General features: G+C 50.1%; 1 protein-coding gene across 3 annotated transcripts in view; it reads left to right on the top strand.

Moving 5' to 3' along the window:
* Positions 1-3,129: 3,129 nt before the first annotated feature.
* Positions 3,130-15,740, top strand: part of AUH (AU RNA binding methylglutaconyl-CoA hydratase) — a 625,046-nt gene continuing 612,435 nt past the window's right edge. Inside the window, exon 1 of one of the 3 annotated variants that reach the window (XM_063913676.1) lies at positions 3,130-3,448. In XM_063913676.1, the coding sequence (XP_063769746.1) occupies positions 3,232-3,448 (217 nt within the window). In that variant the 5' untranslated portion in view covers positions 3,130-3,231. The remainder of the gene's footprint in view (positions 3,449-15,740) is intronic. The other 2 variants (XM_063913677.1, XM_063913675.1) reach the window with 2 other exon arrangements.

The raw sequence follows: 15,740 nt of genomic DNA on the forward strand, positions 1-15,740 counted from the left end.
TTATAATTATCCCATACTTGGACGATCTCCTTATAAAGGCGAGGTCCAGGGAGCAGTTGTTGGTCGGAGTAGCACTATCTCAGGAAGTGCTACAACAGCACGGCTGGATTCTGAATATTCCAAAGTCGCAGCTGGTTCCTACGACGCGTCTGCTGTTCCTGGGTATGATTCTGGACACAGAACAGAAGAAGGTGTTTCTCCCGGAGGAGAAGGCCAAGGAGTTGTCATCTCTGGTCAGAGACCTCCTGAAACCAAAACAGGTGTTGGTGCATCACTGCACGCGAGTCCTGGGAAAGATGGTAGCTTCTTACGAAGCAATTCCATTCGGCAGGTTCCATGCAAGGATCTTTCAGTGGGATCTGTTAGACAAGTGGTCCGGATCGCATCTTCAGATGCATCGGCTGATCACCCTGTCCCCGAGGGCCAGGGTGTCTTTGCTGTGGTGGCTGCAGAGTGCTCATCTTCTGGAGGGCCGCAGATTCGGCATACAGGACTGGGTCCTGGTGACCACGGATGCAAGCCTCCGAGGTTGGGGGGCAGTCACGCAGGGAAGAAACTTCCAAGGACAATGGTCGAGTCAGGAGGCTTCCCTACACATAAATATTCTGGAACTAAGGGCCATTTACAATGCCCTAAGTCAGGCAAGACCCCTGCTTCAAAACCAGCCGGTGCTGATTCAGTCAGACAACATCACAGCGGTCGCCCATGTAAACAGACAGGGCAGCACAAGAAGCAGGATGGCGATGGCAGAAGCCACAAGGATTCTCCGATGGGCGGAAAATCACGTGATAGCACTGTCAGCAGTGTTCATTCCGGGAGTGGACAACTGGGAAGCAGACTTCCTCAGCAGGCACGACCTCCACCCGGGAGAGTGGGGACTTCATCCAGAAGTCTTCCAACTGATTGTAAACCGTTGGGAAAGGCCACAGGTGGACATGATGGCGTCCCGCCTAAACAACAAGCTAAAAAGATATTGCGCCAGGTCAAGGGACCCTCAGGCGATAGCTGTGGACGCTCTAGTGACACCGTGGGTGTACCAGTCGGTTTATGTGTTAGCTCCTCTTCCTCTCATACCAAAGGTGCTGAGGATAATAAGAAAGAGAGGAGTAAGAACTATACTCATCGTTCCGGATTGGCCAAGAAGGACTTGGTACCCGGAACTACAAGAAATGATCTCAGAGGACCCTTGGCCTCTGCCTCTCAGACTGGACCTGCTACAGCAGGGGCCCTGTCTGTTCCAAGACTTACCGCGGCTGCGTTTGACGGCATGGCGGTTGAACGCCGGATCCTGATGGAAAAGGGCATTCCGGTTGAAGTCATTCCTACGCTGATAAAAGCTAGGAAAGATGTGACAGCAAAACATTATCACCGCATATGGCGAAAATATGTTGCTTGGTGTGAGGCTATGAAGGCCCCCACAGAAGAATTTCAGCAGGGTCGATTTCTGCACTTCCTACAGTCAGGAGTGACTATGGGCCTAAAATTGGGATCCATTAAAGTCCAGATTTCAGCCCTGTCTATTTTCTTTCAAAAAGAACTGGCTTCACTGCCTGAAGTTCAGACGTTTGTTAAGGGAGTGCTGCATATTCAGCCCCCTTTTGTGCCCCCAGTGGCACCTTGGGATCTCAACGTTGTGTTGGATTTCCTAAAATCACATTGGTTTGAGCCACTTCAGACCGTGGAATTAAAATATCTCACGTGGAAAGTGGTCATGCTTTTGGCCTTGGCTTCGGCTAGGCGGGTGTCAGAATTGGCGGCTTTGTCCTGTAAAAGCCCCTATCTGATCTTCCATATGGACAGAGCAGAATTGAGGACGCGTCCCCAGTTCCTCCCTAAAGTGGTATCAGCGTTTCATTTGAACCAACCTATTGTGGTGCCTGCGGCTACTCGGGACTTGGAGGCTTCCAAGTTGCTGGACGTAGCCCGGGCCCTGAAAATCTATGTTTCCAGGACGGCTAGAGTCAGAAAGACTGACTCGCTGTTTATCCTGCATGCACCCAACAAGTTGGGTGCTCCTGCTTCTAAGCAGACTATTGCTCGCTGGATCTGCTCCACGATTCAACTTGCACATTCTGCGGCTGGACTGCCGCATCCTAAATCAGTCAAAGCCCATTCCACGAGGAAGGTGGGCTCTTCTTGGGCGGCTGCCCGAGGGGTCTCGGCTTTACAACTTTGCCGAGCTGCTACCTGGTCGGGATCAAACACTTTTGCAAAATTCTACAAGTTTGATACCCTGGCTGAGGAGGACCTTGAGTTTGCTCATTCGGTGCTGCAGAGTCATCCGCACTCTCCCGCCCGTTTGGGAGCTTTGGTATAATCCCCATGGTCCTTACGGAGTTCCCAGCATCCACTAGGACGTCAGAGAAAATAAGAATTTACTCACCGTTAATTCTATTTCTCGTAGTCCGTAGTGGATGCTGGGCGCCCATCCCAAGTGCGGATTGTCTGCAATACTTGTATATAGTTATTGCCTAACTAAAGGGTTATTGTTATGAGCCATCTGTTCGTGAGGCTCAGTTGTTATTCATACTGTTAACTGGGTATAGTATCACGAGTTGTACGGTGTGATTGGTGTGGCTGGTATGAGTGTTACCCGGGATTCCAAATCCTTTCCTTATTGTGTCAGCTCTTCCGGGCACAGTTTCCCTAACGGAGGTCTGGAGGAGGGGCATAGAGGGAGGAGCCAGTGCACACCAGTAGTCCTAATTCTTTCTTAGAGTGCCCAGTCTCCTGCGGAGCCCGTCTATTCCCCATGGTCCTTACGGAGTTCCCAGCATCCACTACGGACTACGAGAAATAGAATTACCGGTGAGTAAATTCTTATTTTATTAAAGCTTTTTATTGCAACACCTTTGGAAATCTTAAGATGTTTTGCCTTCAGATAGTTATGTCATTGTGTCTCCCTAGCCCAGCTGCCATTCAGCGCGTCAGGGACTGTAAATTTTCCCCGGCGTGCTGTGGGAGTGCGGGGTCAGAGGCGCAGAGCCCGGCTCAGCAACAGGTGCACGGTGCAGCAGCTCCAACCTCCCACTGACTGCGTTCGGCTCCTGAGATGAATGAATTTATTCGGCTTCAAAGACCAGTCACATTTTTTTTCCGTCTCTTTCTAAAATAACTTTATGAACAACATTGTGCGAGCACAGTCTCAAACAGGAGCAGTCTTTGCGGAGCCAAGCACTGACGGAGACGGGCTGTAGCGGCGGCGACGGCGTTCACGTGACGTCACTCAGTATGGCGGCGGCTCTAGCTGGCTTGAGGGTCCTGGGCTGCGGCAGCCGAGCTGCTGGTGCTGCACACTCCGCCCCGTGGCGGCTCCCCCGCGCTCGGCAACATGGGGGGCAGGTGCAGCTGTTGATACGCCTGTCCGGCGCTGGGGGGCGCTACTTCAGCTCGGAGGTGAAAAGCGAGGACGACCTGAGGGTCAGATACCTGGAGGGAGAACAGCAAGGTAACGCAGTGACGTCACCCCTTGCGTCATCGCTTCCCGGCTGTGGCTGCTGCCTTGTAGTGCGGGGAGTCCTGCAAATGCCCTCATCATTATATTGCTGCTAGGGGCATATACAGGGGATTTTCTGTTTGCAAATATATTCCAATATAGCGTTACGGCATCGTAGTATAACTGCGTAATAAATAACAGATCAGTACTGGGTGAAGTGATTCTGTAGTGTCGCTGCAGCCTGCAGCCTTCTCATCTGTTGCTAACATTTGGTTACTGACAACAATTCATTTGCAGCTGGTTGATCCTTTAAAAAAATGGGTGTGTTACAACTATAAAATAAAGATAAAGGGATGCACTACACTGCTTTAAATTAGAGTACATGCATATCTGCAGCTATTGCTGTGACTGTAAAACCATACTTTATAAATTTGACATAATTGCATTGGAGAAATGCATTTAGATGTTGTATGTTGGGTTTTTACCACAAATTTTATGATTGGCAGCCACCAGTACTGGTTTTGCTAGGTACATTGACCATAAATAATTTGAATTGGTCCTAAACCACCAACCCAGGGCACCCATGCAAGTGTCCCGAGGCACCCCAGGGTGTCACGGCACACAGTTTGGTAACCACTGCTATAAGGTTAAAACAGTGGTTCTCAAACTCGGTCCTCGGGAGCCCACACAGTGCATGCTTTGCAGGTAACCCAGCAGGTGCACAGGTGTATTAATTACTCACTGACACATTTTAAAAGGTCCACAGGTGGAGCTAATTATTTCACTTGCAATTCTGTGAGGAGACCTGCAAAACATGCACTGTGTGGACCCCCGAGGACCGAGTTTGAGAACCTCTGGGTTATAAGGTCATCCAAGGTAATCCAGACACCTTTGAAATATGAAGGTATGGTTTTATCACAGGTAACTACTAAATAGTGCAGGTACGCAGCATGCATTTGAGCCTATGCATATTATGGGGTGTATTCAATTGACATCAGTTGTATAGATGTTGGATCCTTTCCGACGGAAAGTCCGACATTTCAGTATTCAATTAGCGGATTTGGCCGTTACCGAAAATGGCAATCCAAATTTTATTAAAGTCGGATTGACATTGTCGGAAACGAGGCTAAAACCTGTCGGATTTTGATAAAAACACGTGGATCCGCGGCTAATCCGCCGATCCACGTGTTTTCCGACAAGACGTAATTACCGACCTGTCGGAAAAACGGCAGCTCAATTGAATAGGTCAGAACACTACCTGACCTAAAAAAGTCGGAAATTTTCGTCTTTCTGGCAAGATGGCAGTTCTGACTTGAATTGAATACCCCCCTATGCATCTAGATTTACTTCCATGGAATTATCCTGTATAATCTGGTAAATGTATTAAACATGAATATCTACAAAATTTACTCTTAGGGGGGTATTTAATTGTTTGAAAAGTCAGTTGGGTGTGTGTTTTTTTTCCTTTCTAATAGACTTTTCAAACATTTGAATTCCCCCCTTAATGTACTTACGGTACTAATGGGTCCATTTTGGGAAGTAGGGGCCTTATTCAGGCTTGGCAAACTGCATACGCACAGCGGGTATATCGCGCCTGCGCGACCTTACACATTGTGATTGACAGCGGTGGGCGTTCGCAGGGCAGTGACAAGGTATTGCGGAGGCAAGGCGGGCCGAACGGGGGTGTGCCGGGAGCGTTTTCAGGGGGGCTGCGTGACATCACATGCAGCCGCTCTGATTAAACAAATAGCAGCAGACCGCCTGACGTGCTGCCAGGGGTCAACCTTAGTTTGATGCATCCGCAATGTAAATGTGGACGCATCGTAAGGCGAAGCCACACATGCTTGGCGGACTTGCCCTTTGCTGGGCGGCCCCCAGCATGTGAGGAGATGGACGCAGATCTTGCTGCGTATGCAGTGATCTGCGACCATCTCTGAATAAGGTCTTAGGGGCCTAATTCAGCATCTACAACTCGCTTCACTTACATGTGGGGGGACGATCAGCAGAGGGCAAGTCCGCCCTGCATGCCGGGCCCTTTTTCTCCGCTAACGTTTGAATGCTTTGCTCAGCAGCGAATCGCTCGCATGATCAGGGTGGCCGCCTGCCTGTGCAGCCTAGGCATAGGCAGACACAGGGCCGACATGTTCTGGTTCACAGCGGCTGCGTGTGACATCACAGCCGCCGCAGCCTGCCCCGCAACCTTCCGGACAACGCCCCCAAACAGTGTGTTGGCCACAAAACGTGGTGTCGATGCCCCATCACCCAACAGAACTTAAGCTTTGTTCTAAAGAGAATGCAGTTTAAGACCTTGTGCATGTGTGCACCGGCGTACGCATCTGTGCTGAAATCACTTCATAGCAATTTCAGCTCAATAGCGACTGATGCTGAATGAGCCCCTAGGACTGTACTGTTGCTTTTCCTAAACGATTCTTTCTTTGCTATATAGACATTGTTGGCCCTGTTGTAAATTTTTAGGCTACAAATGCTTGTGATAACCTATTACTATAATTCTAACAATTATGGCACTGCTGCACATGAAACAAAACAAAAGCTTTACCATTTTGATCATTCAAAACAAGCTTTAGCAATGATAAGGAATAAGGCCCATACACACTTGCCGATAAAATGAGCGATGTCGCTCATTTTCCCACTCCCTGAGCGACGTTGCTCATTTTATCGGCAAGTGTGTATGACGCCAGCGACGACCAATGCTCGGCCCCGCGGGTCGGAAACGATTGTCGCTGTCGGCAGTGCATGCATGCAGGATCTGGACTGTCATCCAGGAGCTGTATGCACGGCTGGCGAAGGCATGACGTCACTGAGCGATATGAGCGGTGATATCGCTCAGTGTGTACAGTCGGCCGCCGACCGGCCGGCCCGGGAGGGGAAACATTAGATGACGTCGTTCACAGAGCGACATCGTCTAATGTGTACAGACCTATAGATGAGCAATATTAATGAATAGCCTACTCTCAGGGGATTATCATATAAAGGGAATAATTCATAATTACATAATGTGGCACACTCAGGGCCTGATTCAAACCTGGTCGTAGCAGCAAATTTGTTAGTAGATGGGCAAAACCATGGGGGTAATTCAGACCTGATCGTAGTAGCAAACTTGTTAGCAGTTGGGCAAAACCATGTGCACTGCAGGTGTGGCAGATACAACATGTGCAGAGAGAGTTAGATTTGGGTGGGTTATATTATTTCTGTGCAGAGTAAATACTGGCTGCTTTACTTTTACACTGCAATTTAGATTTCAGTTTGAACACACCCCACCCAAATCTAACCCTCTCTGCACATTTTATATCTGCCCCCCCTCCCCCCCCCCCCCCCTCAGTGCACTTGGTATTGCCCACCTGCTATCAAATTTGCTGCTACGATCAGGTCAGAATTAGGGCCCTCATTCCGAGTTGTTCGCTCGCCAGCTACTTTTAGCAGAAATGCAAACACAAAGCCGCCACCCTCTGGGAGTGTATCTTAGCATAGCAGAATTGCTAACGAAAGATTAGCAATTCTGCTATTAAGTATTTCCTTGCAGTTTCTGAGTAGCTCCAGACCTACTCCTAGATTGCGATCACCTCAATCCGTTTATTTCCTGGTTTGACGTCACAAACACGCCCAGCGTCCGGCCAGCCACTCCCCCGTTTCTCCAGCCACTCCTGCGTTTTCTGCTGGCACGCCTGCGTTTTTTTAGCACACTCCCAGAAAACGATCAGTTACCACCCAGAAACACCCACTTCCTGTCAATCATTCTCCGATCAACAGAGCGACTGAAAAGCTTTGTTCGCCCGTGAGTAAAATATCATAGTTGTGTGAAATTGCTTAGCGCGTGCGCCCTGCGGTGCATACGCGTGCGCAGAACTGCCGGATTTTAGCCTATTAGCAATTCTGCTAAAAATAGCAACGAGCGAACAACTCGGAATGACCACCAAGGCCTCTAGTACTGAGAGGATGGGTGGACAAATGACTCCTTATTTGCTGGATTCTAGATACAGTATAACTGACTAGAGCAGAGTTACATATAAAAAGTATAAATATATTTTTTTAAACTGCCACCCTGAGAGAGAACTAACAGAATAGACAATGCCATGGCACCCAGTTTAAGTACCATTGGTTTATGGCAAAGTAAAAGTATACTTTTAAAATATACCCCTTGTTCCTTGAAGTTGCACTCTCTGGAAATGTCTTTAATTTTCAACCTTTGTACGATTACATGTTCTGGGCCAGATGCCATTTTTCAAACACAGCCTGTGACATGGCAGTTAGGAGCTGATTGGCTGGTACTTTTTCATTCTCGATTTTATCACTTTCCAAGCGATGATGCATCTAGCTCTTTGTATCTGCAGCCTACATATACTTTTTCTGTACTGCCAAACACCCTATTTACATATATTGCCATAATTATTCAAGTATATCTGCAGAATAATCTAACCTATTTTGGGGGGCCCACTCACGGGGCAGAGCTTCAGATGGCCTTGGGAATGGGCGGGGCTTTAGTCATCCAGGAGGTTAATGTGCTGAGATTTAAACACTTTTTGTGGTGACAGAACAAAGACATTTCCTGGCAACACTTTATTATCGACTAAATTTTCAATGTGAAAATTAAAATTCTCATTCAAATTTAGTTTAGTATTCTAGGTGGGACTCAGGATCCAAAAAGAGCTTGTCCCCGTGCAGTGTTGGAAGGGGATTGGCATCGGCACGCGTATTCTGCATGCATCAGTGGAGCCTGCAATATAGTAGATCCCGGGCAGTGATCGCGCTGAGCCAAAAAAAAAGTGGGTCCCAGGGACCCCTCACTTTAGAAATTTGGGGTCCTACCGGTCTTTTTCTGGGTCCCATCGGAATGAAGGTTCTTTTAAACTTGAAGGTTCTTTTAAACTTAATCTTATTTGGACACTACAAAAGTGTTGCAAGGTGGGGAGGATTGGGCGACAGTTCTGCTGGGCTGTGTAGCATGCAGGACACCCTGCACCAGAGGTATAATTAGACATTTTGGTGCCCTTAGGCAGAAAGTGAATTGGTGTCCCACCACCCAGATCGCAAAGTATAGGCAATGCGCGCCACAACATTTTAGGGGCGTGGCTTCATGGGGAAGGGGCGTGACCACATAATAGTGCCAATTCACATTACACCACACAGTAGTGCCGCTTATACACATTGCACCAGGTAGAACCGCCTATGCGCACTGCGCCACGTAGAGCACTTTATACATATTGCGCCAGGTACTGCACGTTATACACTTTGCACCAGGTACAACACGTTATACAAATTGCACCAGGTACAGCACGTTATACAAATTGCACCAGGTAGAGGACTTATACAAATTGCACCAGGTACAGCACGTTATACACTTTGCACCAGGTACAGCACGTTATACACTTTGCACCAGGTACAGCACGTTATACACTTTGCACCAGGTACAGCACGTTATACACAATGCACCAGGTACAGCACGTTATACACAATGCACCAGGTACAGCATGTTATACACAATGCACCAGGTACAGCACGTTATACGCGTTGCACCAGGTACAGCACGTTATACGCGTTGCACCAGGTACAGCACGTTATACATGTTGCACCAGGTACAGCACGTTATACACGTTGCACCAGGTACAGCACGTTATACACGTTGCACCAGGAACAGCACGTTATACAAATTGCACCAAGTACAGCATGTTATACAAATTGCACCAGGTAGAGGACTTATACAAATTGCACCAGGTACAGCACTTTATACACTTTGCACCAGGTACAGCACGTTATACACTTTGCACCAGGTACAGCACGTTATACACTTTGCACCAGGTACAGCACGTTATACACTTTGCACCAGGTACAGCACGTTATACACTTTGCACCAGGTACAGCACGTTATACACTTTGCACCAGGTACAGCACGTTATACACTTTGCACCAGGTACAGCACGTTATACACTTTGCACCAGGTACAGCACATTATACACTTTGCACCAGGTACAGCACGTTATACACAATGCACCAGGTACAGCACGTTATACACAATGCACCAGGTACAGCACGTTATACACAATGCACCAGGTACAGCACGTTATACACAATGCATCAGGTACAGCACGTTATACACAATGCACCAGGTACAGCACGTTATACACGTTGCACCAGGTACAGCACGTTATACACTTTGCACCAGGTAGAGGACTTATACAAATTGCACCAGGTACAGCACGTTATACACATTGCGCCAGTTAGAGCACGTTATACATATTGCGCCAGTTAGAGCACGTTATACACATTGCGCCAGGCAGAGCGCGTTATACACACTGCGCCAGGCAGAGTGCGTTATACACACTGCGCCCGGTAGAGCACGTTATACACAATGCGACCGGTAAAGCATGTTATACACAATGCACCCGGTAGAGCACGTTAAACACAATGCGCCCGGTAGAGCATGTTATACACACTGCACCAGGTAAGAGCACTAAGGCACACTGCACCAGGTAAGAGCACTGAGGCACACTGCACCAGGTAAGAGCACTGAGGCACACTGCACCAGGTAAGAGCACTGAGGCACACTGCAGTAACCACCGCCCCCCCCCCCCCCCCCCCCCCCCCGGGCCGTAGCGGACACAGGGACACAGTATAGGGAAGGCACCACGCGTGCAGGGATCGGTGTCCTCCGTGATCTAGTGGATAAAGCTGGGCTTTGTGACTGGGGCTACCCGCGGTGCCGTCTGAGGCAGTGGCCGCGCTGCCGCTCTTGCTTCGAGGGGTTGAACACCTCAAAGCAAGAGCGGCAGCGCGGCCACTGCCTCAGACGGCACCGCGGGAAGCCCCAGTCACAAAGCCCAGCTTTACCCACTAGATCATGGAGGACGCCGATCCCTGCACATTGCCAGCACCCCCCAGAGACGCTGTGGCAACCCCACCTACCGTAACCCATCCACCAGCCGCACTATTCACTCACCGACACAGAGTCACCCGGCCTCCGCAAGCAGCCAGGCGCCAAAGAGGAGGGGAAACTTAGGCACACTGCAGTAATCACTGGCTCCACCTCCTCTTTATATCATTCAGCCCGAGGCCAGCGTGTCAGTTAAAACAAATCCCCCTTAGGGATTGGCTAATGAGGAGCGCATCCCCGGGGACCCTCCCACTTTGTAAACTGGAGTCCCATGTCTTCAAAAACGAGTAAAAAACGCGCCATAGCGCGTTTTTGCGATCACTGCCGGGATTCTGGCCCAGTAGTGCCAATCCTGGATTCTCCGGGATTACAGTGCACATGTGCAATGTCCTGTCCCCCCACCCCCCCAGCAGCAATGAGCACTCAGCTCAGGTGCTGCCCTGACCTATTTGACTCTACGCCTGTGTGTGACTTCAGAGGTCATGCTGCGCAGCCCGCCTTGTCTGTCTGCAGCCGCCGAGTGGCTGCGTGTGGTGACAGTGAGTGGCACTGTTACTGTGCCACACTGTCGCTGGTAGTGGGACTCGCTGCCGGGTACCTCTGCTGCTGATTGCCGCTGCTTCCGGACCTCGGGGACCCCTCTACTCGTAAAGCGAAAAACAGCCTAAACGGGCTTTTAAAAGGATTTTTCTGCTGCAGGGTACACTGGGCTCCACAAGGAATAGACATAAGGGTGTAGAGTAGGATCTTGATCCGAGGCACCAACAGGCTCAAAGCTTTGACTGTTCCCAGAATGCACAGCGCCACCTCCTGTATAACCCCGCCTCCCTGCACAGGAGCTCAGTTTTGTAGTTGGTGCTGCAGTAAGCAGGTACATAACAGAGGGACTGCTCCAGGCAGCCCTAAGAAGAGCTTTTTTTGAAGAAAAAAGTGAAGACTTCAAGGGCAGCAGCGGTGGTAAATGTCAGAAGACATTCACTGCTGCAGCTCCAGCTCTCCCCAGCGGCGCTGTACACTCCCGAGCCCTGGTTGCCGGGTAACTACAGCAGGAGGCTCCGGTTTTCTTCACGTCAGGCACACACGACTGGGGCTCTCCGGGATCGCGTGGCCGCGCTTCGGGAGGTGGTGACTGGGTCCCGCTTGCGGGACCCGGTCTTTATCGTGATCCGGTGCGGTCAGTGGGAGGCGGGCCGCGCGCGCTGGCAGTGGACACTGTGGCAGTACGGGCGATCCCACTAGATCATCAGGGCATGGGTGCAGGTCAGGTTTTGTCTCTAAACCATTTTCAGTAGCCCACAGTGTACCCGGTGGTTTTGCCAGCAGGGGGATAAGGCTTAGACCTGATGCCCCTCCCCCAGCCCCAGGGCGCCATTTTCCGCAAATGTTCCCGCCCTAGAGCTGCATATCTGTCTCTCCCTCACTCCCTGTCAGTGTCTGGGCGCCATTATCCCTCAGCTTCACTGTTCCTTGGACTGCTTGGGCAAATCCTCCTGTGTAAAGCCGCCTGGTTGTCAGTGCTGTGACTTTACATGACACTTAAGTATTCTACCTGCCTTTTTAGACAGAGTGCATTTAGTCAGGGTTTTCTAGTACAATTTCCCTGTGATATACATCCAGTTCTTACTGTGTAGTGTTATATCTATTGACTATATAACTATATATATATAAGCTAGTCCAGTGCAGTATTATTGTTAGTAATAACCTCTGCATTGTACAAACTGTGACTATATGTGTGTGCATTAGATAGCTGAGTGGTGTCCATTTCGTGTCTTTCACTCAACTTGCTATCCCTATATTCTAGAACCTGACGGGGCTTGGTTCGTCAGGTTTTATATTGATATATGAGTTTCACAAAGATATACTTTACTACGTATTTTTCTCTGTGATTTAGTCACCATATCTCTCCTTTATCTCTGCTAGTGCTGACTACACTGCGCAGGGGTTTGGGTAAGAGGTATTGTGCTGCTGCCAATTGTACTGTGTTACCTGATATAGCAAGTTATATCATGTCTGCTTCTGAGGGTAACGGTTCTGGGGCTGAACACACTGCCGATGTTGCTGAAGCCACAGATCACTATGAGGGGAATATAGCAGCTGTGGGCTCTGGTTCTGGGGGCTCCTTGCCCCCCAGTGGGACTGTGGCAACGGAGGTACATAATGACCCACCGTGGGCCGCTTTTTCCACGCTTCTGCATACGCTAGTTCATAGACTAACACCCTCTATGGGACCCCCAATGCCGGTACAACCGTATGTGGTCCCTGCAGCTAACCCGACGTGGGTGGACGATTTATCTGCTCAATTGAAGAAGTTGAACCAGTCCCTGACTACAAGAAAGTCTGACCATCGCTCGCCTAAGTCCAAGAGGTCCTCTAAGCGAACGCTTGTCTCCTCACAATCCACTGCTGTCACTGACACCTCGTCTGATGAAGACGGCACTTACACTGACCCCACAGGTTCTGACTCAGATACTGCTGATGGGGAGGGTAGTTCACATGTGGATGTTCCTGATCTTTTGGAGGCTATTAAATTAATTCTACAGATTACGGATGATCCTGAGCCATCTGTCCCTCCTAAGAAATCAGATAGGTTCAAGCGTCAGAAGGTGGTTAAACAAGTTTTACCTCACTCTGATCACCTAGTGGATATACGTCAGGAACCCTGGGAAAACCCGGGTATGAAGTTTGTGCCTCAAAAGAAGATGCTGGCTCGCTATCCCCTCGCGCCAGAGCTGTCTAAGAATTGGGAAACGCCTCCTCCAGTAGACTCACATGTGGCTAGGATGGTGGTTTCCTCAGCTCTGCCTGTCATTACCGTCACGTCTTTAAAAGAGCATACGGATAAACGTGTGGAGGGTTGTCTTAAAGCGATCTACACCCTCACGGGTGCTGCACAAAGGCCCACTATTGGGCTGCAGAGGCTATTGAAGCATGGGCCTTGGAGTTAGAAGCTGAAATCTCTTCTGACCATGCTAGGCAATGCTTGTCATATATTGTCACAGCTTCTCGCTATATTAAAGAGGTGGCTTCTGATGCCGGTATCCTAGCAGCCAAGGCCTCTACTACGTCAGTCCTGGCTCGCCGGATATTGTGGCTGAGATCCTGGTCTGTGGATCTGGACTCTAGAAAAACGGGGGAGGACTTAAATAAGATAGTGGCTGACTTGGCTACTGCCAAAACTGCCTGTCTGCCAAGTACCGCTCCTTCTGTGTCGAAGGCTAAAGGTACTTCCTTTCACCCCTTTCGTCCTTCAGGTAAAGCAAAAGGTCAGGCGTACAACAAGCAGGTCCGCACTTCCAAACCTGGTAAGCCAAAGCCAAAAAGAGCCTGGGCGGCCCATCAGCCAGCTTCCAAGACCGATAAACCTGCCGCATGTCGGGGCGGGCCTCCCCCTGGGGGATCCCAGGGTGGGGGGGCCGGCTTCTAGGGTAAACCCAGGAATGGTTGAAGACCACTTCAGATGCCTGGGTACGGGAAGTCGTCACTCGAGGTTACGCCATAGCCTTCAAAAACCGACCCCCTCATCGATTTTGCCAGACAGACGTCCCGTTGGACCAGACAAAGGCAAACTCTCTGCAATCGGTGGTACAGACCCTCCTGGATACAGGAGTCGTAGTACAGGTGCCTCTTGCGCAGAGGGGCCGGGGGTACTATTCTCCGCTGTTTTTAGTCCCGAAACCGAATGGGTCCTCCCGGCCCATTCTCAACCTCAAGGCATTGAACAGGTTTGTGAAGGTTTCCAAGTTCCGTATGGAAACCCTTTGCTCTATAGTTCTGGCCTTGGAACCTGGGGACTACATGGTCTCCCTGGACATACAGGATGCTTACCTGCATATTCCTATAGCAGCGTCACATCAGCAATACCTGAGGTTTGGTATTGGCAACCTCCATTACCAGTTTCGGGCGTTACCTTTTGGTTTAACAACGGCTCCGCGAGTCTTCACAAAAGTTATGGCGGTGATGACGGTGGTACTCCGCCTTCAAGGGGTCTGGATACTGCCATATCTGGACAACTTGTTAATCCTGGCAAATTCCCCAGAACTTCTCCTGCGTCATCTGGATATGACGGTCCGGTTTCTACAAGCCCACGGGTGGCTTATCAACTGGAAGAAATCCTCCCTGATCCCTGCTCAGAGCATGGTGCATCTGGGAGCGCTATTGGACACTCCCAACCAGAGGTTGTTCTTGTGTCAGGAGAAAGTCCTGAAGCTTCAGGACAGGATTCGTTGCTTCCTTTCTCGTCCGCAAGTGTCGATACATTCGGCGATGCAGGTGCTGGGCCTCATGGTATCAGCATTCGACATGGTGGAGTATGCTCAATTCCATTCTCGTCCCCTCCAGAGGCTGATTCTAGCCAAGTGGGACGGCCTGCTTCACCGGATCAGGTCTCAAATGATCTCATTGACTCCGGAGGTCCGTCTGTCGCTGCTCTGGTGGCTCCGGGACCAACAATTGTGCAGGGGCCGTCCCTTCTGGATATCCAACTGGGTCCTGTTGACGACAGATGCCAGTCTAAGAGGTTGGGGCGTGGTGCTGGAGCAACACTCCCTTCAGGGTCGGTGGACCAAGGAGGAGTCCCTCCTCTCAATCAACATTCTGGAATTGCGGGCGGTCTTCAATGCATTGAACCTAGCCCAGCATTTAATTCAGAACCGTCCTGTTCAAGTGCAGTCGGACAACGCCACCACAGTGGCTTACATAAATCATCAAGGCGGCACTCGAAGCCATTTGGCAATGAAGGAAGTCTCACGGATTCTACATTGGGCATAACGCCATCTACCGGCCATATCGGCAATATTCATTCCGGGAGTCCTGAATTGGGAAGCGGACTTTCTCAGTCGTCAGGACGTACATGCCGGCTAGTGGGGCCTCCATCCAGAAGTGTTTCAACTCCTAGTGGAAAAGTGGGGCCTTCCAGACGTGGATCTGATGGCGTCTCGACAAAATCACAAGGTTCTGGTCTTTGGAGCAAGGACAAGGGATCCTCAAGCAGCATTCGTGGATGTGCTGGTGGTACCGTGGAGGTTTTGGCTGCCGTACGTGTTCCCTCCGGTGTTCCTCCTGCCCAGGGTAATTCGGAAGTTCAAGCAAGAAAAAGGAATTCTGCTTCTCATAGCTCCAGCGTGGCCCAGATGGCACTGGTTCTCAGACCTGCAAGGCCTATCGTCAGAGCGTCCAATTCTACTTCCACAACGCCCAGACCTCCTCGTTCAGGGCCCCTGTGTCTACCAGGACCTAGCCCGGCTGTCTTTGACGGCGTGGCTCTTGAAGCTTCCGTCTTAAGGGCTAAAGGGTTTTCTGAGGCGGTCATTCAAACTATGTTGTGGGCCCGGAAACCGGCTTCTGCTCGGATTTACTATAGGGTCTGGCATTCTTACTTTGTTTGGTGCGCATCTAACGATTATGACGCTTCCAACTTTA

The sequence above is a fragment of the Pseudophryne corroboree genome, chromosome 1, assembly GCF_028390025.1.
Source record: "Pseudophryne corroboree isolate aPseCor3 chromosome 1, aPseCor3.hap2, whole genome shotgun sequence".
Lineage (NCBI taxonomy): Eukaryota > Metazoa > Chordata > Amphibia > Anura > Myobatrachidae > Pseudophryne > Pseudophryne corroboree.